Genomic DNA, 16452 nt, shown 5'->3' with positions numbered 1-16452 from the left:
ATCTCCAAAAAAATGAATTAATCAGTTATTTCCACACTGAAACAAATAAGACAACATGTCACTTAGGATGCTCAAGTGGGCAGGCACTAATGTGACATGGGATGTCCTTCTGTATATGTGTTGCTTTTATTGGCTAATGAGTAAAGCTTCTTTGGCCTATGGCAGGGCAGAATATAGCCAGGATGGAAGAGATATAGAAAAAGAGTAGGCAGAGTCAAAGAGATGCCAGGTAGCTGCCAAAGGAGGCAGACGCATGTACCTGCCCAAGAAACAAGAGATAAGAAATCACAAGCCTCGTGGAAAATATAAAATAATAGAAATGGGTTAATTTAAGATGTAAGAGTTAGTTATAAGAAGCCTGAGCTAATAGACCAAACCGTGTTGTAATTAATATAGTTTCTGTGTGATTATCTTGGTCTGGGCAGCTGGGAAACAAGTGAGCAGTCTCTGTTTACACTAATGAACGCTGGCAAGAACAAGAAGAGATACACAGCAGGGGAATGACGATAAAGGGCCACTTGGATGACTCGGGCAACCCAAAGGCACACAATGAAGAGAGACACAGTCCTCCAGGAGGAGATGAGATCTGGCCCTGCTGTGGTGTGGGAACAGCACAAGTCAGCACAAGGCTCTGCTCTGCATAGACCTGGATACGCACCTCCTCCATCAACACCAAAGCATCTGCAGGGAAGTTGAGCTTCTTCACTCTCTCTGCAATTTCCTGCTGAGTTCTCAGGTTCCTCTCCAAAGCAAATGACATTTGCTGAGATTGGGTGAGCTGAAGCAAGAGCCTGAAAAACCAGAAAGTCTCAGTGTGAGAGGCTCTGCCACAGGGCAGCAGGGAACACACGCTCTGACAGAGTCAGGCCCAGTCTGCGCGCTGCACTAGGACCTTCCCCGAGTCCCTAGACTTCAACTCTGAATAAGCTGCCTCCCTTTACATCTTATTCTAAAAGAAAGGACTAGAACTCAAGGGGCTGGGGCAAATCTCAAGTCTGAGGATAGCAGAGTCTACAGTGAGTCTTTGTCTCAAAAACAATAAGGAAAGCCAGCAGGCAGGCAGGCAGCTGAAAGCAAAAACAACTGACTGAGAAACGCTTTCTGTCCTGGGTCTGTTCCCAGATGCTGGCATCTCTGACTCCACAGAAACTGAACCCCAAGGACTACTTAGCTTCGCCGGCACACCTGAATACCAAAACAGGGCCAAACCTCTGACAACCACTTCACAACTGCCTTACCATGGATGTCCCAGTGATCCTACCTAACCTGGTCTCTTCAGCCATTCATCCCTTCTTCAGAGCTCACCTCCCCATTCTAACGAGGAGCTCAGGCTGGATGTCCCATGGGCACCCAGGTTTCAGTAAATCAAGCTGAAGTCATTCTTCCTTGGACCCTGATCTGCCCTGCCTACCCTTTTGTATGCTCCATCCCAGCAAATGGCATCCAAGCCACCTCTGCACCCCTGGCACTCTTTGCTGTCTCCTTCTCCTTACCCCCACGCTTCCCGTATAGTCGCTGGTCACCAAGTCCCATCTGTTCTGTAATGACTCTGTGTTCTACTGCTATTACCACTGCACTAGTCCAGGTCAGACCCCATCACTGATGACCACTGCCTCTCCACTGCTGTCCAAAGTCCCAAATGGCCGTTTCCAGCCACCCCCACCCCACAAATCACAGCTCTGATCACACTCCAATTCAAACAGGACTAAATCTTGATGACACCTAAGCCAGGGTGGCAGCACATGGCTATGGCCTTTGCATTGGAATGGCTGAAGATGAAGGCATCCAAGTTCCAGGACGACCTTGGCTACACAGTGTGCAGTGCCTCAAAATCAACCAAGGAGCCAAAAGGGTAAAGACTTAAGGTAATAAAAGACCAAACACAATGAAAATGCTTAATGGCTACCATTCACCAATAGCTCACCAGCGCCTGTTTCTTCACTGACAAATCACAGACCTGGTCAGAGGCGTTCCTTCTTCCCTATCTCAAACCCATATATTGTAAGGATCCAAAGTAGTTGGTGTCCCTAGAAGCTAGCACGGAAGGCTCTGTGGCATGAACTGAGCACTAAGCACTATGTACTGTGCACCAAGCACTGTGTGCTCATTATTAACACTGAATGCAAGAGCAGGCTTTCTTCAGATTTTTGCCAGACACAAACAAGAAAGCTCTTCTTTAGAAACGGCTTTCCCTCTTAAATGTGTGTGCACTTTAATCGCTCATCGCAGACTTTGTTTCCAGTCTTAACACTCTATCTCAAGTAACAAGAGCTGCATTTTATTGTTCTTTGTTTCTTTCAGGACAGGGCACTGACCACTGGGCAGTGTCTGCCTCTTGCCTCCACCACCCCCCGACACTCCTGGGGTGGCACTGGCTGTTTTCCCTGCACTGACTCCTACAGAAGCCCCCCCACCCCCCTTCCTTCTCACATCACATGGTGCTGGGGTTTCCAATCTACAAGTGCAGGGGAAGGTTTCTTCAGTGACCGCTGCCTGAGTTCTTCAGAGACCCAACCCGTCGTCCCTCACGCCCCCAACTATGAGACTTTGTCTTGTTCAGTTGAGTCAGGGTCTCACTGCATAGTTCAGGCTGGCTTTGAACTCATGATCCCCCTGGCTCAGGCTCCCAAGTGCTGGGATTCCAAGTCTATACCAATAGTATTATGAAATGTTTTAACGTTTATTTGTGTGCTATTGTGGCTTAGTATTCATTTCCCCAGTGGTTGAGCTTTCTTGTAACAAGAGAATATTAGAAACCATCATGTCTACTTCTTAATCACTGTAAACAGAGCAGTGCTTACCATGGATGCCCAAGTATCTTTGGGGCATGTTAGTTCAGAGTGCTTCAGATATATGCCACAGATAGGTCATATGGTAGCTTTACTTTTGGCTTTTATTTTGGGGTAGATTTGTTTGTTTGAGACAGTCTCTCTCTACATAGCCCCAGCTGTCCTGAAACTCTCGATACAGACCAGGCTGACCTCAAACTCACAGAGATCTACCTGTTTCTGCCTCCCGAAGGCTGGGATTAAAGGCAAGCAGACCAGGCTCCTGCTTGGTTTTATTATTTTATTTTGGAAACCCCACACTGATTTCTAAGTGGCTGCACTGGTCTAAATGCTCACCATCCTTGTATGGAATTCCTCATTCCCTACATACCAAGGATGCTAACCTTAAAAATTAACTTAAGTAAACAAGTCTTTCCTCCCTTCAAACAAAACCCACCTTTCTCCAATCGCACCCCGTGTGCTGACGTGCTCTTTCTTGGCTTACCTGGTGCGAACCAGAGAGGCGCATGCTTTCACCCGAGCCTCCATCAATGCTGCCTCTCTCCGTTGTGTCAGACAGTTCTGCGTATTCTTTGGAGCCTTTTCCGTCTTCTGGATATTACAGCCACTTGCTTCCACGGAAGACACTGCGCTCTCAGGCAAGGTTGCTGGGAAACACAAAAGACGGCCTGGTCCGGAGTGCACAGTGGAGGAACCGATGGCTTTGTTACTTGAGGGGACACTTGTCTGTCCCCAAGATGATGTAGACAGGTCTGTTCCTGGACTCAGGTATGCCTCTGCCAATCTCCACCAGCCCCAAGGGTTCAAAGGATGCAGGGAAATCAGTTTTTGTAGACACAGAATTGTCTTTTCCAAGCTCTGCAAACTGGAAAAAACAGCCAAGTGGAGATAGAGCACTGTGGTGAGATGGTCCGTGTTGGTTGCTTTATTTTCCTGAGGAGAAGAAAAGGGACAAAAACTCTTAACTACAAAATGTTTTCATATAAAAACGAAAGCACCTAAAAGCCCAAGTAGTGTATGTTATAAACCAGAAATATTCTTTTTTTTTTTTTGGTTTTTCGAGACAGGGTTTCTCTGTAGCTTTGGAGCCTGTCCTGGCACTAGCTCTGTAGACCAGGCTGGTCTCGAACTCACAGAGATCCGCCTGCCTCTGCCTCCCGAGTGCTGGGATTAAAGGCGTGCGCCACCATCGCCCGGCTACCAGAAGTATTCTTAAGTGCTAAATGGGTCAAGTGAACTTAATACTTCCACAGACTTTGTGTTTCAAATCATAACTTAGGGCCAGTAAGAGGGCTCAGCAGATAAAGGCATCTGCAGCCAAATCTAACGAAATGAGCTTTATCCCTCAAACATACATGGTGGAGAAAGAAAACAGACTCCACATGAAAGCTGTGGCTGGCTGGCACACGCACACATGTGCACATGCACACACACACAAATATGAAACCATAAGCCTAGAAAATGATTCAGCAAATGGTCCCCAGAAACTCCTAGATACCTGTCCTAGGGTTTCTATTGCTGTGAAGGGATACCATGACCATGAAAACTCTTATAAAGGAAAATATTTAATTGGTGTTGACTTAATAGTTCAGAGGTTTAGTCCATTATCGTCATAGTGGGTGACAGAGCGGCATGCGGGCAGACAGGTGCTGGAGAAGAAGCTGGAAGTTCTACATCTTGATCCGCAAACAGCAGAAGCAACTCTGTGTCATACTAGCGTAGCTTAAGCATAGGAGATCTCAAAGCCCACTCCCACAGGGACACACTTCCTCCAATAGGGCCACACCCCTAATAGTGCCACTCCCTATGGGGGCCATTTTCTTTCAAACCATCACAACACCCCAGTGCCATAATGCAGCAACACACGTCTAAGTGGCCCGACAATGTTCAACACCAAAAAACCAATCACCACGGATTGTTCAACTCTCACCGTAGTCCTGCTCTGGTTATCTGGGCTCAGGCTGACGAGGGGTGAACTTATGATGCTCAGTCACAGCACTCGGGGAGCATCTAAGGACAGTTCTAGACTGTACTACTTCAGTGGGGAAGACCTCATGAGCTGGCTTCCTATATGGAGAAACTGGAAAAGAGCCTGCTAGCAACTCTGTCCCACATTGCCTTGGCTGCCAGAAAAGGCTGTCGTCTCAGTGACACCCCCTCCATCATGTCACACTGCCTCACGGCAGCCCGAGACACAGAGCCCAGTGACCACGGAGAGCGGACTCGGAAAACATGCGCTAAGCACATTTCTCCTGCTGAGTCCTGTCTATTTCAGTGATGAGGTCTGACGTGGACTTTCTTACTAGGTACTGGTCTAATGGTTTCATTTTCATACTTCAGGGTTTTTAAACCCCAAGGTAATTTCCTTGGGGACTTGAAGGAATCCCATCTGCATCTTTGACTTGGCTTGAAACTTCTCTTACTCAGGACAACTCTGAAGCTCTCAACTTGTTACTGAACCCAAATGCCTTCCCTGTTGTCCCTGGCAGCAGGAGGTTGTCAACCCCTGAAAATCACACGGTGGAAGGACAGACTAACTCTCACCAGTTGTCAACCCCCATGATCCCAAAGGGAGTGGCACTATTAGGAAGTTCAGCCTTGCTGGAGGAAGGGTGTCATGCAGAGGCAGGCTTTGAGGTCTCTTCGGCTCAAGCTTTGCTCAGTGTGACCCTCAGACCACCTCCTGTTGCCTGTAAGATGGAGGACTCTCAGCTCCTTCTCCAGCACCATGTCCGCCTGCACGCTGCCAAGCTCCCAGCCATGATGACAATGGACTGAATCTCTGAACTGTAAACAAGCCACCCAATGAAATGTTTTCCTTCACAAGAGGAAAACATTTGCCGTGGTCATGGTGTCTCTTCAAAGCAATAGAAACCCTAACTAAGACACCTGGTATGCTAAACCAATAAACAAGGGCTTGATGGCATAGTAGGTATGTCCCTCTTTGGACATTAAATTTCATCTGAATGTGTTTCAGGGATTAGAACCTGAGCAATGGGAACTAGAGACAATTCAGTGGTTAAGAGCTCTTGTTGCTCTTGCAGAGGCCCAGGTTTCGTTCCCAGCACCCACACTGTGTAGCTTACACCCAGCGGTGCTCCAGCTCCAGGGGGATCCAGTCTCTAGGCTCCTCAGTACCTGCACCCCATGTCCATACCCACACGTGAACCCCAGCACATATATACACATAATTAAAATGTAAAATATATCTTTGAAAAAAATCTAAAAAACTCACACATAATCCTACCACTCTGAGTATATATTCCTCATAAAAATAAAACTTCTAAAAAGAAGATTTCTAAGCAATAATTCTCATCTTAGCACAGTATGAATATTCCAAGCACATCTATCATTGAAGCTCTGAGCTTCAGGTCAATAGTGACACTGCTGATAGTTTCCTTCTGTAATCCCAGTCCTCGATTCTGCCTTTAGCAGGAAGTTTGTTTTTCAGGGAGTAAATGATGCTGATGTCCCTGGCACAGCAAAGTGTGAGAATAAGCGATGGAGCCACTCACCAAGTTTGCTGCAATCTCCAGTGCTTCCTGGTGTCTCCCGAGGTGAGCCAGACACCGAGCCTGGCCTTCCTGGACATCCCTTTTCATGGCAAAATTGGTAGATGGCAACTGTTCAGAGATGCTGGAGTATTCCCGCAGTGCTTTCTGGAAATTATTAGAAGAAAGAAGGGAAGGCATAAAGAGGGTGGGGAAAGATCTAGTGCAGAGATGACTGTTCCCTGTGCAGAAAGTATTATAACCGACCCCTCCAATGACCTACAGGAGACCTAAGTGTTTCCACCAGGACTATTAATGTTTTTCTAAAAGGCAGAGACAGAATGGCTGCGGAACATAATGTCTACAACTATGGTAAGTATCACAGTGTTAGAGCTAGTACATTCTACAGGCAAACAGAATAAGTGTGAGTCCTGGATTGACTGGGGTGTGTGTGTGTGTGTGTGTGTGTGTGTGTGTGTATGTGTTATATAGATTAATAGACCATAAACTCACAGGGATCCACCTGCCTCTGCCTCCACCTTCCCAGCATTGTGACTGAAGGCATATGCCATAAGGCCCGGCTATATACCTTATTAATATTTGCACAAATATGAAATGGGACATATATGTGAAGCACTCTGGAATCCAATTGTTTCATTCTTCCCTTTTCCTGCACATTTTGGGGTATTCTGTCCCTGTGACGCATTGGAGAGTCACACGTGAGTCCATATAAAGCCTGGGGAAGCAGACCTATAGGAACTCCCAAAATATTCTTTGGTTGGAATTATAAAAAAACAGAACATAGTATGGACCCCATAGAAAAGACCAAGACTTAGGCTTCTAAGGTCATCTACAGGTATCACAGAAGACTAACTCCATCTCCACGGCGCACACCCCGACCCTGGTGCATGCTCGTTACATGTGCGATTTAGTAGAACAAGCACCCATCACAAGCATCGTAGTCTGACATGTGTTGACTCCCACCTCGTATTCCCGTCGTCGGTAGGCCAGGTCCCCTCTAAATTTCTTGAGAGTGAGAACTTCGGAATCATCGCTACTTTCCATCTCTCCATTAAACCACTAGAAATCAAGAAGATGGCGTTTATGAGGAAGAGCGAAGCTAGGCTTTTCTACTTCGCGATCAAAAGCAACTCCCATAATACAACTAGACAGATTGCTTCAGGATGAGACTCAAGAGAAGACAGTAGACACAGAGTGGCTATTTTTTATTTGGTTCTTGGAACAGGGTCTAATTATCTGCACCCCAAGTGCTGAGATTACAGACATGACCACACAGACCAAATGACAGGCAGTTGTATGTCCAGTATATGTGTGTGTGCAGGTGTGTATATGCTGTGTCTGGGTGGTGGAAGGGCCAGAAATCAAGTCACTTTTTCTTTCTCCATCAGTCTCCACCTTATTATTTCAAGACAGGGTTTCTCACTGAAGCTGGAGCCTGCCATTTGGCTAGACTGGATGCCAGCAAGCCTTAGGATGCTCCTATCTCCACTTTCCAGGACCGGTTGCCCTACTCAGTTTTTCACACGAGTGCTGGGGTCTGTAGGCTTCGTATCAAACACTACCCACTGAGCCCCGCCCCCAGACACCAATGACGATCTTAATGATGGCCTGACTTTTTAGAAACATTTTTTAAATTTATTATATATGTGAGGTCAGATGCATGCCACGGTGCACATGTGGAGGTCAGGACACTCTTTGCTGAAGTCGGTTCTCTCCTTCTACCGTGGGGGTTCTGGTGACAGAGTTGGGAGAAAAGAAAAAAAGAAAGAAAGAAAGAAAAGAAAAAAAGTACACACATTTTCAACCACATCCTGTATGGTATCGAGGACTTTTAAAGTGTTATCTGGGGCTGGAGAGATGGCTCAGCCGTTAAAGACTAGGCTCACAACCAAAAATATAAATGTGTTATCTGTTTTCTTTTAGAGTAAGGAAATGAAAAGGAACTGGCAATGCACAAGCCACACGAGACTGTGGTTATGACAACGGCGCTGTGGTGAAAACGTCACACTGGCACACAGAGAATCCAAGCAAAAGAAAGGAGGGTCTGGGCACCCCAGACAGACTCAGGAGAACCTCAAGACGGGCCTCTAAGAACGCTTCCCTCTTCTGGTTTAAATGCCCTGCATACAAAGTGAGACTGAGATTTAACTCCCACAGAAAGAACACAAAAAAGTTGAAAAGCATTCTGTATGCCAAAAGAAGTGTCTCCTATTCCATTTTACAACAAAACCCGCTGAGGCTGAAGAAAGTCTGTCTCTAAATTCTGTTGACTCAAATGTAGTTAGCACATTCTGATGGCTTGGCTGTGTTTCTAAAATACTTCACTAAGTACCAAGACTCACAAGTTTGCTAAATTAGTTTCTCTCCTTTTCCCGAGTCATCACGGTAGGGAAAACTTGATTCTATTCTTCAAACCGTGTCACTCAAGACTAGATATCTGAGCCACAGTTAGCTTCGGCACTCAGAAGCTATCTAGTCACATACTAGCCAGTCCCAACCTCTTAACAATAATATATAAACCTCCATCCAATTTTCATTATCCTACTAGGAAACGATGGAACAAAACCGGCCTTAAATTATTTTATTTTTCCAAGCAGCCAGCTGGCCTGCAAGAATGCGCAGTTGATCAGCTGGGCGGGGCTGGGGGCAGTGAGCTGATGTGTGGCACTAGCCGGGGCCGGCCAGCGGGACGTAAGGGCCATGGGGGGGGGGGAGAAGGGGGGGAGGCGCAGAAACCACGAGGCTGGGAGAGTGAGGAGGCTGTGCTTACAAGCCCCGGCTCCAGGGCGGCTAGACAGTGACGGTGGCTGGCCTCGCCGCAGACAGGCTCCGGTGCAGTGCGGGGCGGCAGGAGGCCAGCTGTCTCACCTGCGGCTCGCAGAGCTTGGCGCCGTAGGCAGCGGGGGGCTCAGGCCGCCGCTCCGGCCTCTGCTCGAACACTGAGTCCTCAAATTCGCCGCCGAGCACCCAGCACCCGGCCTCCATCGCGTGTGCACGCAGCCAGGCCTGGGAAGGAGGTGACACCTAAAAACGGCGCCCAGCCCCCACCCTCCAAAACGCGCCGCAGCAGCCAGACGAAGTGGTGCCCAGAGCGGCGCTGGCGTGCAGCCCGCCCGGAAACGGTGGGCTGTCGGCCGGAGCGTAGAATTCTGGGAGTAGTAGTCTTCCAGCGGCCGCGCATAGAGTTATTATCCCAAACTGGAGCAGAAATTATTACCGGACTCTCAGGCTTCTTGAAGCTCACAACAAAGGCTTTGACTTCTCCGTGTCAGGAGCTGGATAAAGTACTCTTTCCCTGCGTACCTTGAAAAGTCTGGGTCCCTAGGGAGCCGGTTAACTTCTTAATGGCCAGTTTTAAACACTGGCAGTATTCTCATTGTGTTACCCGGCCCCCCATTTTATTTTGCATTTTCGGTCTTCTCCCAATAACAATTGCGAGAAAGGCAGTAATTCCTGTTTTGTAAACGAAAATATTGGGCTTGAAGAGATCATGTAAACTAGCTGAAAAAGCCCAGTGTCTCTAGAGATCAGAACTACTCACGTGTTTATAAAAAAATTAGACATCGAAATTTAGACTCAATCAGACTAGCAGAATTTTGAAACTTTCAAGCAATATCTTGAGTCTAAAAAGTAAAGGCTGTGAAAGAAACACTAATGCAGAGTTAGTTATGAAGCTTTTTTGTTTTTCCTCTCTCTTGATCCTCTTCCACCATTTGTCTTGCAGGGTTCTTTCTCTAGGGCAACCTAAGACCTCCCTCAGTTTCGAAATCCATTTGTTCATAACACACAATGTGGAACCTAGCTTCGTATTCAACAGCCTCATGGGAAGACTCCACTTAGGCAGCCTCCAGGCGGTAGCTACTGATGGATTCATCCAGGGGAAGTCCATTTTTAACAGCTGGTGGGGGGAGGGGTGTTATTTTGTTTTCTCATGAGAAATGCAATACTCCATATTAAGAAAAATTTGGATTTGGATACTGTAGAAAAATAAAATAAAATAAATCCATAATACTATCACCAAGGGGGGGAAATGAGATCCTAAAGAGAGAGAGAGATTTGCCCTAATTCTGGTATGCATCTTAGAAGGCAATACACAGTACTGAAGGCTGCAAGAGCCTTGTGTGTCTGGAGACACGATCCTTGTCTCATTAGCTGTTCAGCCCAGTATGTGAAATGGGTATTGATTAAAATAAGGCTCATAAAGCTTGTCAGGTGGTCAGAGAGTAACATGCATTCATTTAAAAATCCCTGCTTCAGGAGAGCCTAAAAGCATAGCAAAGGAGGCAAGGGAATTTCTTCTAGTCTTTTCTTTATGAAAGCTGTTTGCTCTCAGAATTCTTCCCTCCTGCTCTGAAGCCAGCTAGCTCTAGCCTCCTGCCCAGCAACTAACTGAGCTAGAGCTTGTGCTGAGAAGGCAGCAAGTTGTTTTAGGGCTGCATGTGGGTGATAGTTGCTGTGGTATGGTCTGTCCGGACACTGTGGATATATATTGTTCTCACTGGTTGATAAAGATGCTTTAGTGTATGGCAAGGCAGGATAGAGCCAGGAGGGAAATCCAAGCAGAGACACAGGAGAAGAAGGGCAGAGTCTGGGAGATGCCAGCCAGCCATGGAGGAAGCAAGACATGTAGAAAGTGAGTTAAAGCCAGAGGCCATGGAGAGATACACAGATTAACAGAAATGGATTAATTTAAATGTTAGAGCCATTGGCCAAGCATTTATAATTACTATTAAGTCTCTGAGCAATATTTGGGAACTGGCAGGTGGGAGAGAAACCTCGAGTTACAAATAGCATCCTGTTTAAAGAGAGAGAAACCTGTGATTACAGGTAGTTCTCTGCCCTTTGGACTCAAGATTCCTGGGCTCGGTAGTTTCCAACTTTTTGTCACAAAGCCTTCTTGGCTACTTAACTCCCACAGCCATGGCAGATTTGTATACAAAATAAAACTATGCTTATTGACTAATAATTGCTTCCCTTTCTTTTGAAAAACTGAACCCAAATTCTGCCTAACAGCCAGAACAAGCTTCTACCCAGCTTGAATCTACCAGCATTGCCTTGGTGTATGATAGAATTCCAGGTGAAAGTGAGAATGTAGTTGTTAGGACCCTGATAAGCCTGATAGACAGCAAACTAGTTAGTATTAGGAATTTTCTAATAATACAGTTTGAGTCCCCTATTGCAGTTTGTTGTGAGATATTTGATTACACTATGTAAAGGTGTGTCACTGTGATTGGTTTAATAAAAAGCTAAATGATTGGTTAATAAAAAAGCTAAATGACCAATAAGAAGGCAGGTGTGACTTCTAGATAGAGAGCTCTGGGAGTAATAAAGGCGGAGTCACTAGCCAGACACAGAGGAAGCAGGACATGTATAAGGAGAAAAGCTATGAGCCACGTAGCAGCACTTACATCAATAGAAATGGGTTAATTTAAGTTTTAAGAGCTAGTTAGAAACAAGTCTAAGCTAAGGCTGAGCTTTCGTAATTAGTAATAAGTCTCTATGTCATTATTTGGAAGCTGGCTGGTGGGACAGAGAAAGATTCACTACAACAGTTGAGGAGCCAGGGTCTGGGAACCTGAGTTGCAAAACACTGCCTCACGTGGTAAGCCCAAAATGGTAAACCACTAAATCAAGAGGGCATCAGACACTGTAACAGTTAAATCTATGTATGTCTCAAGCATAAAATTATTTTCAATCATACTTCATAACTGTAATCTTGCTACAGTTATGAATCATAATGTAAATGTTTTTGGAGATACCGGATTGTCAAAGGGGTTCAGGCCCACAGGTTGAGAATCACTAGGTTAGAGAGTAAAAAGGATTTCTACAACTATCAAACTGAGTGGTTGTGATTTTAAAAAACTGTTCCTATAGCTTAATAGCTATAAAAATCTTTGACTGAGGTGCCTGTTTGAGTTGCGAATCACAAGGCAGCTACCCTGTTTTCAGGCAACACTCTGCCCTGTTATCTCCCCCACTGTGGCATTCCCTGCACTGCAGACAATGGGAAGGTTGGACACTGTCTTTCTTCACCCTTGGAAACCTAGCTCCCATACAGACCTTGGCCAGAGCAGTTTAATCAATGCCTGCTAACCGGATGAGTGATTGTAAAGGAGGAGCAGTAAGGAGGGCAGGAAAAGTCTTCTCACCTGTGGCTCTCGTGATGGTGTCCTGCCTGGGATCTGGGGAGAAAAGAGCCAGTGTTTCCCTGTAAAAGTGTTCCCCAGTCTAGACCACGAGTCTACCCTGCCTGTACCCCATGACCTTAAGTGAGCCCTGCTCTCCAGCCTTCTGTTCTCAATAGGCCTACCACAGTCAACCCTCAGTCTTTCCCTCCTCTTGCAACCCTCCTTGTTCTAACCGGGTACCAACTCACCATTTCCTTTATTAGGGAGGCACCCCACCCCCAGTGCCCTTTAGCTATCTGATTGGTTCCCAGAATCCTTTCCTGACCTCCCCTTCTCTCAGCCTGACTCCCATCGCCATCCAGGTTCACACACCACCATGTCCAGGGCACTTTGCATTTCCAAAGGTTGGGTTGAGGTTTTTGTTTGTTGTTTTGTTTTGTTTTGTCTAATGCTCACTTTTCAGTCACCCACAGTAGACCATGAGCTCATTTAGGCCCCAACTAGGTCACTCACCTCTATGTCAGCAGCATAGTCAAAAGGTATGTTACTTTGGAGAAGTGGTTTTGCTTTTGTTTCCACAGGAAATGAGAGACTGTGGATTCATTCTTGGTTAAGAAAAATAAGGTTTGATTGAAGAAGACCCCCCTGAAAAGTCTCCAGTAGGGGCAGATGGCCCAGATGATCCAACGTTTCACAGCACCTCTGATGCAGTTTCCATTGAGTTCTACATCCAGAAGAGCCTCAAGACTGCAGGCTGAGATGATCCAGCCTCAAAATATACTCCAGTCAGGACTTGACCATAATCCTAAATTTTCTTTAGGTACCCATAAGATTATCAGCACCCCAAATCAGAAGAAAGTAGTCTAGAAAACTAAGCCCACATTCCCCCAAAAATGGATTATAGATGTTTGTCTTTGTTTGTTTAGAGTATTGGTTACAAGTTATTGTTGATAATGCTCAGGGGAAAAAGCTAAACAAAGTAGATTAGATTCAGAGTTCTTGTTCTGAAAAGTAAAAGAGGGAAAGTGCTGTGAGACAATGATCTTGTACCCTGTAAAGATTTGTCACTCATTTTGGTTTTTTTGGCTAGTAGCCAGGCAGAAAGTATAGGCGGGGTGACCACACTAGGAGAATTCTGGGAAGAGGAAAGGCTCAGTCTGCAGTCACCAGCCAGATGGAGAGGAAGCAAGGTGAGAACGCCCCACTGAGTAAAGTACCAAGCCACATGGCTAAACATAGATAAGAATTAATTAATTTAAGTTGTAAGAGCTAGTTAATAATAAGCCTGAGCTAACAGGCCAATCAGTTTATAATTAATATAAACCTCTGTATGTTTTGTTGGAACTGAACAGCTGTGGGACCAGGCAGAACAGAAACTTCCATCTACAAATGGCACCCAATGTGGGATGATAGAAGTATTTTTCTTAATTTGCCAAATGTAAATGGACTAAATATAGTAACTATAATTTTTGCTTAAAAACTGTTTTGTAAAAAAAAAAAACTGTTTTGTATATGTAATTTTACTAAGTTAAAGTTAAAGCTTTCCTTTTAAATTAGACAGAAAAGGGAAGAAGATGTAGGATGTCCTTCTGTATATGTGTTGCTTTTATTGGTTGATAAATAGAGATGTTTTGGCCAATGACTTAGCAGAGTAAAGCCAGGCGGAAAATCAAAACATTTTATATATATATGAGAGAGAGAGAGAGAGAGAGAGAGAGAGAGAGAGAGAGAGAAAGAAAGGCAGAGTCAGACAAATGCTATGTAGCTGCCAAAGGAGAAGGATGCCAGAACCTTACTGGTAAGCCACAGCCCTCATGGCAATACACAGATTAATAGCAATGGGTTAATTTAAGATATAAGAGCTAGCCTGGAACAAGCCTGATCCATTGGCCAAACAATGTTATAATAGTTTTTGTGTGATTATTTGGGTCTGGGTGACCAAGAAACAAACATGCAGTCTCTGTTTACATATATCATATATATGATCCTTGTTTCCATGTAAGTCCTATTTTAGGGAGAGACAAATAATAATTAGACAAATAATAATCTGTGTTCTCAGTGTGTACCCTACCTCCTAGATACAGAAAATGCAGAAAAATCCTCATTATAAATTATGAGATATGTCTATTCTAACTGCCAGGATTTATAGAAGATCCATTTACTTTATATAACCTGGAATTTTGACTAAAAAGCAGTGGGTGTTGTTTGAAAGTGTTTTTTTTTTTTAAAAAAAACTACCAACTTTTAAAGTCTTGGGACAGATAATTAGTCAAAACAAAATATCATAAAGGCTGAGAGAAAGGAATGGCATCGATTCTTTGTAAATTCACAAGTTCTTATGCATTTGGGTGACGTGGGAAAGCTACGCATATGCCCCAGGCAAGATGTGTGCACAGAAAAGACACAGGAGGATACTAAGCTCTTCATCTGGATGGTTCTAGCTTAGTCCATGCCTGGCTAAATGTCAGAGTGTTCCAGCATGCTCAAATACTGAGATATTTTTGGCCTTATATGTTCCCCTTCATTTCTTTTTTCATAATTTTAAAATAAATTTTATTTTAAGCATTATTATATAAAAACACATTGAGAGAAAATTTTCCTTTCTTTCTGTTTTTTTTTTCCTCCTTTTTTTTTTAAGTCAGTGTTTCTTTCCCTAATAGATGGGTGCCTGGAATTTGCTCTATGGTTCAATCTGACCTTATTCTCTTGCTTCTACCTCCTAAGTGCTGGTATAAGTAGAGCATGCCCATAAACAGAACACCTCTCTGTTCTGACTTTAAACATAGTATTAGAGGTTACAGCCAAAGTGATTAGACAAGCAGCGTAAATAAGAGGCACTAAACTGAAGAGAAGATCTACTCACAGATGACAGGATCCTTTGTGTAGAAAAAAAGTCTAGTGAGCCCACAAGAAAGCTGGTAAATGATAAACTGGGTAAGTTGCAATACCATATCAAATAAAAATGACTTGCATATGGAGGTGGGTGGTCCTTGGACTTCCCACTGGGCAGTGAACCCTGATAGCTCTATGGGCTGACAAGGGAGGGGAACTTGATTGGGGGAGGGGGAGGGAAATGGGAGGAGGTGGCAGGGAAGAGACAGAAATCTTTAATAAATAAATAAACGGAAAAAAATGACTTGCATAATTCCAGGAGCTGGAAAGATAATGTACCATTGTAATAGTGTACTGCTCCTGCAGAGGACCCAAGCTCTATTACCAGCACCCATAGTGGGAGGTTCAGTTGGCACCCAAACTCACATGTACATTTACACACACACACACACACACACACACTAAACTAAAAGGGAAAGCAATCCCATTAATATCGAGATCTAACAGAATAAAATATATAGGAATAAATCAAAAGTGAAAGACTTTCACACTGAAAACTATAAAACATTCCTGAAAGAAATTTAGTAAGTCCAAATACATAGAATGGCAAATATCCTGTGTGCACACAGGAAGCCCAACATCATTAGCATGTTATTGCTACCCAAAGAAATCTACAGAATCAGCATAATCTCTACCAACTGTTCAACCATCTGTTTTAAAATGGAGAAGCCAGTTCCCAAATGTACATGGAATTGCAAAAGGAGCTAAACAACCCCCAAAGACAAAATTTAAATTTATTTATTAATCTTCTATGTGTGAGGGGTCATATATAAAGGTCCAAGAACAACTCAGTTCTCTCTTTCCACCATGTGGTTCTGGGGATCAAACTTAGGAAGTCAGGACTTGCAGCAAGTGCCTTTATCCATGAGCCATCCCCACCAGCCCACAAACAAAAATCACAGAAAAGACAGTTGCTAGACTCGTACTCTTGATTTCAAAACTTATTACAAATCTACAAAAATTTAAGTGGTTCAGGACAAGTATAAGGCCAGAAACATATACCAACAGGATAGCATTAAAAGTCCAGAAAAGAAGCCAATTAATATTTGACAAGGGTGCAAAGTTCGTTCAATGGGGGAAAAACGGTCGTTCAACAGACGGTTCTGAGACAACTAGATTATCATTTGCAAA

The 16452-nt window shown here is 44.5% G+C and overlaps 1 protein-coding gene across 3 annotated transcripts in view; it reads right to left on the bottom strand.

Moving 5' to 3' along the window:
• The window catches only part of C15H8orf76 (chromosome 15 C8orf76 homolog), a 12419-nt gene extending 3029 nt beyond the window's left edge, over window positions 1–9390 (bottom strand). For 2 of the 3 annotated variants that reach the window (XM_026782433.1, XM_013348900.2), the window contains exons 1-5: window positions 9170–9390; window positions 7265–7360; window positions 6305–6448; window positions 3274–3722; window positions 659–791 (exon numbers count right to left, since the gene is read on the bottom strand). In XM_026782433.1, the coding sequence (XP_026638234.1) occupies window positions 659–791; window positions 3274–3722; window positions 6305–6448; window positions 7265–7360; window positions 9170–9286 (939 nt within the window). In that variant the 5' untranslated portion in view covers window positions 9287–9390. The remainder of the gene's footprint in view (window positions 1–658; window positions 792–3273; window positions 3723–6304; window positions 6449–7264; window positions 7361–9169) is intronic. The other variant, XM_005354587.3, reaches the window with a different exon arrangement.
• Window positions 9391–16452: the final 7062 nt, after the last annotated feature.

Source organism: Microtus ochrogaster, chromosome 15 (genome assembly GCF_000317375.1).
Source record: "Microtus ochrogaster isolate Prairie Vole_2 chromosome 15, MicOch1.0, whole genome shotgun sequence".
Taxonomy (NCBI): domain Eukaryota; kingdom Metazoa; phylum Chordata; class Mammalia; order Rodentia; family Cricetidae; genus Microtus; species Microtus ochrogaster.
The sequence above is the reverse complement of the archived record's forward strand: the minus strand, read 5'-3'. Positions and strand labels throughout refer to the sequence as shown.